We start from the raw sequence: 13,944 nt of genomic DNA, 5'->3' as shown, positions 1-13,944 counted from the left end.
GCCCGAGAGGCTGTAACTGAGGTAGGTTTAGTCAGGCCGCTTTCTTTAACATCAGCAGCAGCACTGAGGCCTGGCCCAGCGGACCGCATCCCCGAGGCGGCCGTCACACCCAGAGGTGCGGCCAGGACCCGCGCTGCACCCCCCGCAAGGCCTCCTTACTAACTCACCCGTCCCTCCACCCCGAGGAAGGGCAAAAGCCACTTACGGGAGGGCCGCGGGGACCGATGATGGACATCCCGGCATCTCCTGGGGCCCCCTGTGGGGGAGAGAAAGAGGGAGGAGGGGGAGAGGGAGGGGGGCAGGGTGGGAGGGGAAGAGTACAAGGGAGCAGCTGGCAGGTGGGGAAGGCGGAGCGGGTGAGGGTGGGCCCCGAGAGCCAGAGGCCAGAGCACAAAGCGGGGCAGAGGATATGGAGGAAGATGAGGGACCCAGAGGAGAGGAGATGAAAAGGGGATGGATGGAACATTCGAGAAGGATTGAGAAGGGCAGCGGGGAAGCAGGAGGAACGAAGAGAGAAGAGACGTGAGCAAGAACACGTGATGTGGGGACCAGGAAAAGAGGGCGGTGGGACCCCAGGCCGGAGGCGGGAGAAGAGGATTCAGGGCAGTGATGGGTAAGAGGGGGCATGGGGTGGGGAGGGGGGAGGGAGGCAGAGAGGAGGCCTCAGCTCAGCCATGGCTGTTCAGGCCCCAGAGGCATCCCCACAGGGCCCTGCTCGGGATGTTCCCAACCTGCCCCAGCCCCAGCCAAGTTTCACACCCCCTGAGGTCTTCTTCCCCAGCCCCAAATGGCCACACGGCTTCACCCGGTAACTGCTGAACAGCAGCCTGCCCCGGGCTAGAGCTGCTGTAAAGAGAGGGTGGGGAGAAGACACACACTTGCTGTGCGGGCCCAGCAGCCCTGAGCCTGAAGGTTGGAGCTGCCTTGGCTCCTAGTCCTGGCGTGTGAGTGACACAGAGAGGTTAAGTCTGGGGCAGAGTTTTCAACGTAGAGAGGATGGTGGATGCTGGGCTGGGGGCTCAAAAGTACCATGTAGTCCAGCTGCCTAGATAAACCTCTGTGTGTGTGCGTGTGCGTGTGCGTGTGCGTGTGTGTGTTTCTGCTGGGGGCTGGGGAAGGTTGACAGAAGGAGGATGAAGGGTGTATGGAACGCAGGTGGGGGTGAGAGGTGATGCTCTGGCAGAAGGATCCAGACTGTGCTCGGCTGGAGGAGGGCAGGATGCTGCTTCCCACCAGGAGTCCACCCCTCCTGGCAGAGGAAACACCCAGGCCTCACTTCCAGGTCCTGCTCTGCCATCATGGAACCTCTTTGAGCCCACATACCTCCTCTGTTGAAGGGATGCTGAGAGCGGCTCTGCTGCGCTTACAGGGCAAAGGACGGAAATGCATTTGTAAAATGTCATGCCTCACACGCAGGTGAGGAGTGATTTCAAATTAGCAACTGTTTATGCCGTTGTAATTACACAAGGATTTTTATACAAGGTGGTGTAGTGTGATGGTTAGGAGCCAGAACACTTGGGTTTGAAGCCCAGCTCTGCTCCCTGACAGCTGACCTTGGGCTACTTAACTTCTCTCTGCCTCAGTTTCCTTATCTGTACCGCAGGGATAATAGCACCTGTCTCATAGGGTGGATGTGAAAATCTCATGAGATAATGGTGTAAAGTGCTTAAAAGAACACCTGGTCTACGAAGGGGCTAGCAAGTGTCTGCTACTGTCCTTATACAGTGATTGTGTCCCCCATTTTTCTCCTGGGTGGTTTAGCCCCCTGTGAGACTGAGACCCACAGTCTTCATTTCATTTGGAGGACAGCATAGCACAGTGGTTAGGGACCCCAGTCTTGGAGTCAGACACCATGGGGCTCCTCGCCAGCTCTCTCACTTTCTGCTGTGTGACTTTGGGTATGTGACCTTGCCTCTCTGTGCTTCAGTTCCCTCTCATGTAAATGAGACTACTAAAGCCTCCCTGGAAGGGCTATATCAGAGTTACTTGGGAGAACAGAGCAAAACACTTAAAACTGCGCCTGACACAGTTTATGCTTAATACATGGTAGTTTCTATCGTTACTGTTGTCATTGTTATTTCGGAGACGGAGACTATTGCAGAAATACACGCGGCAATGTCCAGGCAAGGAAATACAGAGCTGGGTATCAGGAGGTCTGCTCCTGGCCCCCAATCATCACTATGGCTGTGGGATCTTGGGCAAGCCCCACCAGCTCTCTGGGCCTCATCTGTAGAGCGAGCTGGTTAGCAGCATTGCTCTGTAAACCCTCAGAACCCACCCGGGCTGATGCTCCAGGACTGTCTCTTGGGCTTCTAGCTTCCTGGGAGACTCCACTCTATAACCTCGGGAATCTGTCTGGGTGTTTCCCTGGGGGACTCTCTCTGGAGCAGCACAATAGAGTGTCTAAATCTGAGGGACCAGTGGAGGGATAGGGAGGGGCTAGAACCAGCTACACAAAACAGCAGTTGCTGCTCTCCTTGCCTCTGGGAAGGGTGACTGCCTAAGGCTGAAATCAGTGCGAAGAAGCCGCATGCAGCCTCTGTGGGCAGGGGACACCCCCTCAGCCGGGGAAGCTGGGACCTTAGTCCAGGAATCCCAAGATTCCTGCCCGACGGTGTGGAAGCTGTTAGGAAACCGGGCCGTGAGAGGCTGCGAGGGCAGAGCAGGCTAGGCTGGCATGCTCCGCTGGGACCTGTGTGCCAGGAGGAGGGGATGGGGGCCTCTGGAAGCCCCCCCAAGAGTCCAAGAGGTGGAGGCAGAGGCTGGGGTGGCAGTGCGGAGGGGAAAGTGTGGACTCACCTTCTCGCCTGGTTGGCCCTTTCCTCCCTGTGGCGGCCACATGCAACATGGGGTGCAGGGAAGAGACAGGGAGGGAGAGAAAAAAGAAAGGATGAGAGAGGCACACACACAAGAATTCGTGTTAATGGCACAACGATCCAACACAGGAAGTCACCGTGAAATAAGAAACAAAACAAAACACAGATCCTGACACACGACAGGTCCCGAGTCCAACGAGCACAGCACATGGACGGCTGGTGTCTCAGCCTGAGGGCCAGCCCCAGCCAGATAACTGAGAAGGAAACAGTGGCAGGGGCCTTGCGAGGCCCCCTTGCCAGGTGTGTGTGTGTGTGTGTGTGTGTGTGTGTGTGTGTGTGTGTGTGTGTGTGTGTGTGTGTGTGTGTGTGTGTGTCTGTATGTGTGAGACAGACAGAGAGGGACAGAGACAAAGGAGGACACACTCAGGAAACAGTGGCAGGGGCCTTATGAGGCCCCCTTGCCAGGTGTGTGTGTGTGTGTGTGTGTGTGTGTGTGTCTGTATGTGTGAGACAGACAGAGAGGGACAGAGACAAAGGAGGACACACTCAGGAAACAGTGGCAGGGGCCTTATGAGGCCCCCTTGCCAGGTGTGTGTGTGTGTGTGTGTGACAGACAGAGAGAGACAGAGACAAAGGAGGACACACTCAGGTCAGAAAATCGCCTGAGGAGCCGTGGCCCCAGCTGCCGGGGTCATTTGAGGAGGGGGTGGCCATGGGAGAGACTTTCCCAAGGACTCTGTGGTGAGGTGTAGTCTAGTTGTTTTGAAGGTCCAACCGAATACCAAGCACAAAATTGCCAATAGATGCGACAGGAGTCGTTAGGGGTGGCCAGGCAAGATGCGAGGAGGGACACGGGAAGACAGATAGAAGGACACACACGTCTGGGGGATGGAGGATGTGGCCGGATGCAGAGGAAAGTGGGTCACGGCCAAGGACCCCTGCGCGCTCAGTGACCAGTGGATAGACGGCCCCAATTGACCCTCATTTGTGGCAGCCCGTGGAGCCACCTCTGGTGGATCATGGGAACAGCTCAGGCATTTCACACCCACTGGCCACCCCAACTCTTATCAGGGGGTCCATGCCAGGACTCCTACTGGGCAGCCACATGGGTCCATTGTCACATTTAAAATAGCACAAGCAGCATGAAAGCACCAAAGTGGTTTGAAAATAGCTTTGTGTAGAAGGAAATGGGGAGACCTCCTGTGGCTCTCCTTCCTGCTCCACTGGAGGCTCAGGGGGACGCTTCGGGGGGCGGGGGCACACACATCCACAGGGCCCAAGAAGGAGGGCAGGAGGGGGCAGGCTTGGAGGGATTGCTTTGCACTTTGCAGGCTTCCCTGCAGGCTGGCAGCTGCAGGCTGGGTAGAGACTCCTGAAGCTTACCTGTCAGGAGCAAGGACTTTGGTATCTTGGGTACAAGACCCAATACCACCCCAATCCTGGGCAAACTGAGTCTCAACATGCTCATTGATAAACGGGATCTCAGAGCGCTACGGTGAAGAACGTGCCTGGCCCAGGCCCACCCACAGCTAGCCTCTGAGAAAGGCAGCTGAATGCGGTCTCCCTAATCTACGCAGGGAAGGACCCAGTGACAGCCTGGGGGACTCAGTGTTTGGAGTTAGAGAACTGAAGCCTAGCGACAGGGTCAGGCAGGAATTGCACGGTGCTGTGATCTGGGACGTGATTGGACAGTTGCATGCGGGGGTGGCCCAGGGCTCCCAGCCTCCATGTCTTGACAGACAGTTCTTGGGTAGCCCTGGGGAGCTCAAAGCTGTGTGACATGGAACACTTGTCCTGAACCTCTGAAATGTCCCAGGTCCTAGGCCTAGGACTGTGGCTTCTTCCTAAGGATCAGACCCTCCTTAGAGCTGTGATGCCAGTGGAGGGGGCCTGGGCAGGGTGAGTTCCATTATCAAGGTCAAGAGCACAGGTCTGGAGTCAGACCGCCTGGATTAAAGTCCCCGATCAGCCACTTCCTAGACCTGTGACCTTGGGACAGACACTTAACATCTGAGCCTCAGTTCTCTCATCTGAACAATGGGGTAGAAACTGGGCCCACCTCATGCAGTTCTTGTGAGGGCCGAATCAGCTGATGTGTGGAAGGCCCTTAGCACAATGCCAAGCACACCGGCAGCACTTTCAAGTGTTAGCTATGATTTGGTGCCTTTTCTCTGAGCACTGGGTTCACACCAGGTCAGCAGACTCACCCAGGATGCCATACCCAGGCCTAAGGCCAACCCGTCCCAGGAGGTGAGGTTACCAGGCAAACCATGTGAGTGACATGAAAGGACGGCACGGGGCAAGTTGGGGCACCGGGAGCCAGGTGGAGGTTGAGGCTGGCAGCTGGTGGGGAGTTAGAGGTCAGACAGGGAGAGCAGCTCGGGCCACGCCCTAGACTAGGCTGGGGGGTGGTGAGGCCAGCGTGTGGCCATCATTGCCTTAGGCTGCCACCAGGTGCTGCCCATTCCAGCCCCTCGGAGGCTAGAAGCCACCAGGAAAAACCCTGGTGCTGGGATCTTAAAGCCTAGCACCAACCTTCCCATTTCTGAGATACAAGCTCCCTATCAAACATTCCCTTTCATCATCTTACTGTTTTCAGCAGGAAACGATGAATGTTTTAACCCCCAGCCTCCTGCTGAGGATTTGGAGGCCCTGCCTGGAAGCAAGCCCTTTCTGCATCACTAGCCTCTGTCTAGGGAAGATGACTGCGGAAGCTGGCTCCACTGCAGTTTCTGTAGAGCATTTTCCGTTTGCATTTCTTGCCATCTTTCGCTGCTCTTGCCGGGGGATGGTTGCAGGAGCAGCTATAAATCTGGGGGTGAGCTGCCAGCCTCGGGAGGTTAGGGAGTGGAGTGGGTGGGTGTCCTCAGTAGTGACTGGCGATGAGCTTTATTCATGCCATTTTTGGATTTTTCCTTTGCCATGGCAGTCCTCTGGAGAGTAAAGCCATATTGCAAGATCAGAAGGATTGGAATAAAACTTCTCCCTCCTCCCTGAAGCAGACTTGGGTGGGGGAAGGGAGAGGTCCGACCCCTCCTTGGGGTGGGGTAGGCAACGCCTTGCCATGGTCTGCAGGACAGGCCAGCACGGGGAAGCAAGCAATGGCCACCCCAGCAGGCACAGATGCTCCAACTCACCACACGTCCAGGCATCCCAATGGCACCTTTGTCCCCCTGATGGAGGCAGAAACATATAGATGTGACTGGAGCCAGGCCAGCATGTGAAGGACCCCATGGCTAGCTACACACCCAAGACCTGGTTTGCATGGGCACTTGGGATGATTCCCAGGCGTCATGTGGGTGAACTCGCCCCTTTCAGTCCCACAGACTGTCTGGCCGCATCCTCGTCACGAGGAACTTGAAGCAGGGTGAATGGCAGCTCCCGTGTGACAGATGGGTGAATCGCTTCCCTTGGTCTATCTCTGCCAGAGCTGGGGAGCAGCGCCCACATCCCCCAGCTCCTCCCCAGGCCCTCTGTCTGCGAAGGCCACCAACAGAGTCCTGCCCCACCTCACCGCCACACCCAGCCCCCACCCCGTCCCGCGCCAAGAGTGCGCCCCGTGGATTCAGCCGCAACAGGAGCTTCAGCTGCTGAGAGGGAACTGCTTTGTTTTGCAGCCAGGGGTTACATTTTCTCACTCTGGAAATCTGCTTATTAAGTTTTGTTCCTCCCTCTTTTGGTAGAGAATATTTTTTTGCAATCATATATGTGCAGACCCATAAAATCTGGGGTGGGGCTTGGGGTTTGCCAGGGGCCTGGAAGGATGGAAAACAACAGGGGCTGAAAATCAGAAGGTGTTTGTCCCGGCAGGAGGGAGCTGGGTTTGTGGTTTCCCCTGAAGGGTGGGCATTTCTGGGGTGATTCTGTGTCTGCTGACCTCACTTAGGCAAAACGCCCCGAGGGATGGTTAGCATCCCAAGATGTATGTGGACACGCCAGGGAATAGCAACCGGCTCTGAATTAGGCTCCTGTTACAGGTACACTGTCAAGACTGAAGGTGTCTTTAGTAAAGCGTTCAGACTTTGGGAAAGAGTGGCAGGGTTGCAGCGATATGTGGATATCTGTTTTACATATATGTATATATATATACATGTGGATATGTTTCTTGAACCTCCCTGAACATCTGCTGGGACGATGCCAAGAGACAATGGTTCTGGAACGCTAACTCCGGGTGCCTGGCACCTGGTGAGTGCTGCGTAAACTGCATCCACAGGTAGTGAGCCCAGTACGGCCACAGACAAGTGATTTTTATAAGCACGTGGGTACTTCACACTTTTGTATTTCACAAGAGAGCAGCATCAGCAAATCTTTTTGTGGGTCACTCCCAGGTCCCTTTGCTCGGAAGCACGAGGAGGACTGTGACCCTTCCTGCCGGGGACGACAGGCCTGCTGGTCGTCGGCTCTGACTTCCCAACAACCCACTCACTCTCGGGCTTCTGAATGATATTGCAGGATGTGTGTTTTGGTTTCTTTTCATTTCTTTTTTAAAACTAATGTTCTTTGCAGTCCTGGCCATAGAATGCTCGGGTTAGGGACTGGCATGGAATGGCCAGAGGCTGAAAACTCTGTGCGGCAGCCCCTGCTCTGAGAATTGCCCCCAAATGCTTTTTAAAGGTGGACATTGTCAGAAAATAACAAAGTCTGCCCACATTCTCCCAGTCATCTGATTTTTCCCCTCCTTGGATTTCACGGGACAGAGTCCCCCGTCCTCCTTTGCTCCAGGGCTCGTACTTGCTGGGAGAGTTTTCATTTGCAAGGGCTAAACATTTGCCCACATGCATTTCATTAAAAAAGTCACTGCTGGACATGAATTCTAGAAGCTGCTGGTTTAGTCAAGAGGTTACAGTATAATTCATGTCTAAAAGAGGAGTAACTGGGATAAGAGGGGTGCACAGAAGGCTCTGGAATCCAGGGGGTGTGGCCTTCAGTGCAGGGAGAGAGGGCAGCCTGGTGCCAGCCCGGGCTCCCCCTCCACGCCCACCTCGGCCCTCTGGCTGGCTACAGCATCTCGCCTGAGCCACTACCCACCCAAGGGGCCACGGTATCCGGTACTCAATGCATCTATGCCCCGGGCTACACCGCACAGGGCAATGCCTTTGAAGACTTTAAAGACGGTCCTCAAATGTTGAGTACGGAGCGCAGGAAACAGCAGTATGGGATGGTATGTGGTAACACGGGACCTCCAACAGATCTACAACTGAAGCTTGGACAATCGGACAAGCTACTTTACCTCTCTCTGTTTCCTCATCTATAAAATGGGCATAATAAAATAGCCATTTCATTGAGTTGGTGAACAAATCAAATGTATAAAGAGGGATTAGCAGAGTGCCTGGCACCTATGAAGGTCTCAGTGAGACATGGCTATTAGTACTATTGATACTTTTGTCCCAGAGTCCCCATGGTTACTTGACCTGACCCAGCCTCTCTGGCACTCAGAAATGGCAACTGGGGGGAAAACAAAGTTTTTGAGTCTACTCTTACCAGAGGACATAGGACAAAGCAGGGACAGTGGCCTTCAACTAAGCTGGTGCATACCAGTAAGGAGGACACCCAGTAAGTCAGGGGACTGCCTCCCCATCCAGCCTCCCATTATAGGGCCACCAGTATGGAAGTCAGGTGCGGCCCTGGATGGGCCTGCATGCAGTCATTTGCCTGCCTGGGCCCCAGGAAAGGTGCCAAGGAGCTTCACCCTCAGCTGTAGGTTAGAGGCGCTGGAGAGAGGTCTCCCACCCAGACACACCTGAAGGAAAGCAGCCACCTAACCTCTCCTGTCCTTGGATTGAGAAAGAGCCCGTGAGAGAGATGCAAAGGAAAAAAGAAATGAAAGCTACTTACCGGGAGGCCGGGTCTTCCAGCAGGACCCTGAAATAAAGGGGGAAAGAGTGAAGTTTAGGAAGGTCAGGGTATTGTTCCACAGAGCCCAGCCAGCTGTGTGACCTTGGAGTCACCCGTGCTCTATGAGCCTCTGTTATTTTATGAACAAAATGAAGACAGGGCCATAGTCACTAGGCTTCCTTTCAGTTCTAGGATGCGTTCACTCATTCATTCATTCATTCATTCATTCAGAAAAGCAGTTAGCAGCGGTCTCCTCCGTGCCAGGCTCAGGGCAGGTGCAGGGAACAGAAAGACAAGAATGTCCCTTCATATCTCTGTCCCTCAAGGATCATCAGGGCTCTAGGACTCACTGGCATGTCCCCTCTCTCTGAGCCTCGGTGCCTCAGTGTCCCCCACTCATGTGTGTTGGTCCTGGCCTGGGAAAGGGCCCAAGGGGCTGGAGCTTGGTCTTCCCTGTCCTACAACACAGGGGAAGCCAGATGCCAGGTCTGATGGAGCCGGTCTACCTGGGACACTTCTGCTGGGCCTGCCCCATCGGAGCCGATGGACCATGGCCAGGGAGCAGGAGGTGGGAAGGGTGTGGGCCTCTCTAGGGGGCCTCTTCCCCTCTATTGGGATTGTGAAGGGGGCAGTCAGTGGGACGTCCTTCCTTTAATGCCTCTAACTAGCTTCAGGCCACACCCTCTCTACAACGGGTTGGCGCTGGCAGTGAAGCGGGAGGCTGGACCCCACCCTGTGTGGCTCCAGGAGTCTGTCTTCACTGACCACAGCCATGTCTTTCTCAAACTCTTTTTTATGACCCTAGGACTCCTTCCCAGCACAGTTCTGGGTATAGACTAAAGACTCCATATGATGGATCTGAAATCCCACTGAAAAGAGGAAAACATTCAAAAAAATGTTGATCATAATAGATATTCGCATAGTAATAAGCACAGGAGGGGGGTCAGGAACAAAGCAACTTCTGAGAAAGTCATGTGTTTTTCACTCTGGCCCCCAACTTCCAGATGGATCTGATACAAGAGGGTGGCGGAGAAACTGCTCTAGGAGCTGCCTGGTGAGGTGTCATGGGAGGACCACCTGCAGAGAGCTTCTGGAGCTGAGCCCCACCCTGGCACGGCAGGGGCCTGGGGTCAGGAAAGATGCCGTCTTGGTAAGGGAGAAAGAAGCAGGCTTTAGTTAAGAGCAGGGCTCTGGAGTCAGCCTGCCTGGCTGTCACTTACTAGTCGGTGACTTTGGGCCAGTCGCTTGGCCTCCCTGTATCTCGGTTTCCTCATCTTGTAAATGGGAGAAAAATCATATCTACCTCTTGGGATTGAATGAGATAATTTGTGTAGAGCACTCAGCACAGGGGCCGGCATGGAGCAAGTGCTGAATGCTGCGATCATTACAAAAGAAGAGGACTGGCAGGGAGGTGTGTGGAGCTGGCCCCCGGTCTCGGTCTCCAGAGGCTCTGCCATCAGGTGAGTTTCTCTCCTTCCAGATGTCCTGCTCTTCCCGTACACCCACAGCGGCGCCAGGAGGGGGTCTCAGGGTGCCCACCCGGAGACAAGTCCATCTGCCTCAGGGCTGCTGAGGCAACGCAGGCAGCACCAGGAGTAATGCCCCCAGCACCACCCCACCCGCCGGGTCCCTTGCTCCTGAGGACATGCCAGAGGCAGGGGCAGGGGGTGGGGTGATGCCCCCCTACAGAGAACCAAGCTCGGGGGATGCTGGTTAGCGGCCCCGTGGGCACAGAGCCCGTGCCCACCCTTTCACTCCGTTTTGCCCCCAGGCATTAAAATGTAAGCTCCCAAGGCAGGCAGGGCACTTTCTGTTTTGTTCACGGATGTGTCCCCAGTGCCTTAAGGAGTGCTGAGCTCTTAGTAGCTCCTTAATTCATGTTTGTGAACGAATGAACCTGAGGGCAGGTACCACGAACCTGGGGACTCAGCCCCTTCTTTCCCAGATCCGCAAAGACAGCTCGGGCACCCAATGCTCTCAAACCAGAGCTGTAGCACTGAGCCAATCCCCCTTTTCCTGTCATTTCTAAATGCTATTGGGGAGTGGGCCAACAATGGGCTGCCACCTCCCTCCCGTCCCAGGAGGCAGATGGGCCTGTGGGGAGTTCCCAAGCTCACACAGGGGGTCTAACCCCGATAGGGACAGAGGGGCAGTTTCCCCTGTGTACTGAACAACGACATCACCTGTACACGGGAGGAACTCCTCTAGGGTCTCAGCACCAGGGAAAGCTATGCTTCGCCCAAAAGCCAGGGGTGCTCGCACCTTACTGCCCCATGACTCTTATTACAGCTCTGCTTCCCTCTTTGCTCTGACCACCAAGAAGCTCAAAGCTACATCTGTGGCTCATCTGCACAGGATGTTGTGGTGTCATCAGCTCTGGATTCTCCTTGTTTTCTTGCCTCTGCTCTCTACACTCCCCTCCACTGTTTCCTTATCTAGTTTGTAAATCACCCTGAAATGTTTCTTGGAATAAGGTGGGGTAGAAATAAAATGAAATAGTAAATTAATTTATAAAAATACAAAGAATAATAATTTCTTCCTGAAAAGTAAAGACTTGTCAGAATCTTTGGGGATCATCTAGGGAAATCTTCTGTTTTTAGAATTTAAATGAGTTAATACATTCTAAATGGAAAAAAACATACGTACATACACACATATATGTATGCATAATATATATACATATACACATATATACATACATATAATTATATATATTCCTTACAACACCTGGATGAGGCAGGTACTATTACTATTCCCATTTTATAGATGAGGAAACTGAGGCACAGAGAGGTAAAGTAATTTGTCCAAGGTCACACAGCTAGAAGTGGCAGAGCCAGGATTCGGACCCAGGAGGCTTGCCTCCAGAGTCCATGCTTGAAATCACTCAATTACACTGCTTCCGTAAAAGCACAAGAGCTCCTAACACATAGTAAGTGTTAGCTAGTATTTCAGCAAGGATCATTTTCAACCAGGGCTGGCATCTGGACATCATACATTTCCTTATATTCCTTCGGAGAAAGAGACATGCATACTTCCCTTGGTCATCTGCTTCAGTCTCACAATTCCTGTAATTAAGAAATTCTCTCTTAAATCTAGGGCAGGGATGGCCAGCAACTGTCAGCTTGAGTGCGGACTCCAGTGGATTGGTAGTGACTGAGTAAAGCATTCTGTTAAAAAGCCTCTTAATTGATTAGCAATGTCTGCCATGGACAGGAGGGGTGGGGTAGTGGAGGGCCCCACTGCTCAGATGATTCCTGCTGCTACTTAAATCTATCCTCCACGGTTGTGTTATCTAGGCACTGACCACAGTAACCAGTGTCACCCCAGAGGTGCCCCTGAAAAACACCCAGAGGGTGGCAGACAGGCATTGTGACCAGCTGCCATCTCCCTCTCCCTGCCTCTGGCTGGCGGCATTCTTCCTTTGCAGGAAGCAGAAAGAACGGGCTAGGGGGTGATTTCCACCCCGGCCAGCTTCCCATTTCCTCCTCATCCTGCCTTGCGGTTTCAGCCAGAGTTGGGAGAAGACTCAGGCCTCTCCTGCGTCAGGCTGAGAATTCAGGAAGCTACCTGGGCTCCTCTCCCTCAGTCCATCGGAGTGGTGGCTGGGCAGGCAGGGATTGTGAGGAGAGGCTCATATCCCGCCCTGCCCCCGCCACCACCCCCATCTGCTCTGCAGTGCAGAGCCCCCAGCAGTGACAGCACCCTCCCTGGCTGGGGAAAGTCGTGGGGTGAGGCCAGCAGAAGCTCTCAGGATGCTGCATTCCTGGTGAGGGCAGCCCTCAAGTCAGGCAGGGACCCAGAGCTGACTTGGGTTAGCCCCGCAGCCTGGCTGTGGGAACGAGGTATATGCGGGAGGTCCCTGGAATGGGGGGAGGTGAGGACTCTTTTTGGCTTTGTCACAAAGAAGGGGAAAAGCAGCCCATTTCCAGCAGGTGGTCTGTCGAAGTTTCCTATGGCAGAGTTTATTTTGGAAGATTGATGACAGGAATTGAGATCTGACATCCAAAACATGCATGATAAATCATCCCTCCTCTTTTCAGGGAATGACAGGATTTTCCTCTCTCTCTGTAACTGAGCAGTGAGCGAGCTGGGCTGGATCGTCAGCCCAGGTTCAATGTGCCTTTCAGGACACAGATGGAATGGAACATCATGGTCTTATTACAACTTAGGCGGCTGTTCTTGTTGGTTCAGATCAAGAGAACAGCTATGGAAATGACTTCTCCGAGGAAGGGATGATGATAGGGCTGCTTTCAGTATCCTTGAGAAAGATCTGATGTGGAGGGCTCGGCCCTTTCAACTCCGATACCCAGCTCCCCCAGCGACCTCTGGGCCTTTTGTTGGGATATCAAATGCTGTCCTCAGAAGACATGCCCCTGTTCTCTGGATCCATTACTTCGAGGAGACGGTCTCCTCGGGCTCTTCTCAGGTTCTCTGGAAATGGCTCAGCTCCCCCGCCCTGCCTCTGGCTTTCGGGTGATGCCAGGGGAAGGAGCCCGACAGGCTGCCTCTAATTTGTGTTGTTTCCCAATCTAACCCACTGACATCATTCTCTTACATAAAACCCCTGCCACCACCACCAACCACCACCTGCCCGAAGTGATTTGGCCAGATGGAGCTGCCCACTCAGCGGTGCGGACACTGCGTCCTCAGGAGCAGTCCACACTTAGAGCCGCTCACCGACCTGTTTACTGACAGGGCAGGGGACTTTCAAGGACCAGACCTGACCGGAGATAATCTCTTTCTTCTTTCTAATACCCAGTGTTTCTATGACTCCACTTGCCTCTTTGGGGGACAAAGGAGCAGGCTAACAATGGGGCAAACCAGCCTTTCAGATTGCAATTGGGATGTGTTCTGCCTGGGGCACAACTACGGTCTGGCCCTGGAGGCTGCAGAGGTGGGTGGAAAGCAAAATGACGGCCGGCCGTGTCAACCTTCTGGAAGGACCCTGCAGACTTCAGTGGAGGGTGTAGGGGGCTCAATCCCCCCACCCAGGGCCCGGTTACCAGCAGGGAGCAAGGCCTTTCAGATGCGTGAGACCAGGCTTCGACGGAGTACTTACAGGAGGTCCTGAAAGAGAGAGAGAAAATGCCAGGGTCAGTGTCAATGCCATAAGGGCTGCTTAGAAGCAGCGTCCAAGAATTCTTCAGCTGAGGGGTTTCCATCCGGTCTTCGAAGTTTGTATTTTCCTGGCCCACTGTCACCAATATAATCTCTTCCCCCTTTATTTCATCTCTGTATTTTTATCACTGGATGAGAAATCCAGAGGTCTGGGCCCCAGGTGCAGCCAGGCCGG

At 54.0% G+C, this 13,944-nt stretch overlaps 1 protein-coding gene across 1 annotated transcript in view; it reads right to left on the bottom strand.

Annotated features, from left to right (window-relative positions):
- The window catches only part of COL13A1 (collagen type XIII alpha 1 chain), a 95,417-nt gene extending 81,702 nt beyond the window's left edge, over positions 1 to 13,715 (bottom strand). The window contains exons 1-5 of the mRNA XM_028480858.2: positions 13,711 to 13,715; positions 8,652 to 8,678; positions 5,954 to 5,989; positions 2,800 to 2,826; positions 206 to 256 (exon numbers count right to left, since the gene is read on the bottom strand). Of these exons, the coding sequence (XP_028336659.2) occupies positions 206 to 256; positions 2,800 to 2,826; positions 5,954 to 5,968 (93 nt within the window). The 5' untranslated portion in view covers positions 5,969 to 5,989; positions 8,652 to 8,678; positions 13,711 to 13,715. The remainder of the gene's footprint in view (positions 1 to 205; positions 257 to 2,799; positions 2,827 to 5,953; positions 5,990 to 8,651; positions 8,679 to 13,710) is intronic.
- Positions 13,716 to 13,944: the final 229 nt, after the last annotated feature.

This window comes from Physeter macrocephalus, chromosome 20 (genome assembly GCF_002837175.3).
Source record: "Physeter macrocephalus isolate SW-GA chromosome 20, ASM283717v5, whole genome shotgun sequence".
NCBI classification, from domain to species: Eukaryota; Metazoa; Chordata; class Mammalia; order Artiodactyla; family Physeteridae; genus Physeter; species Physeter macrocephalus.
The sequence above is the reverse complement of the archived record's forward strand: the minus strand, read 5'-3'. Positions and strand labels throughout refer to the sequence as shown.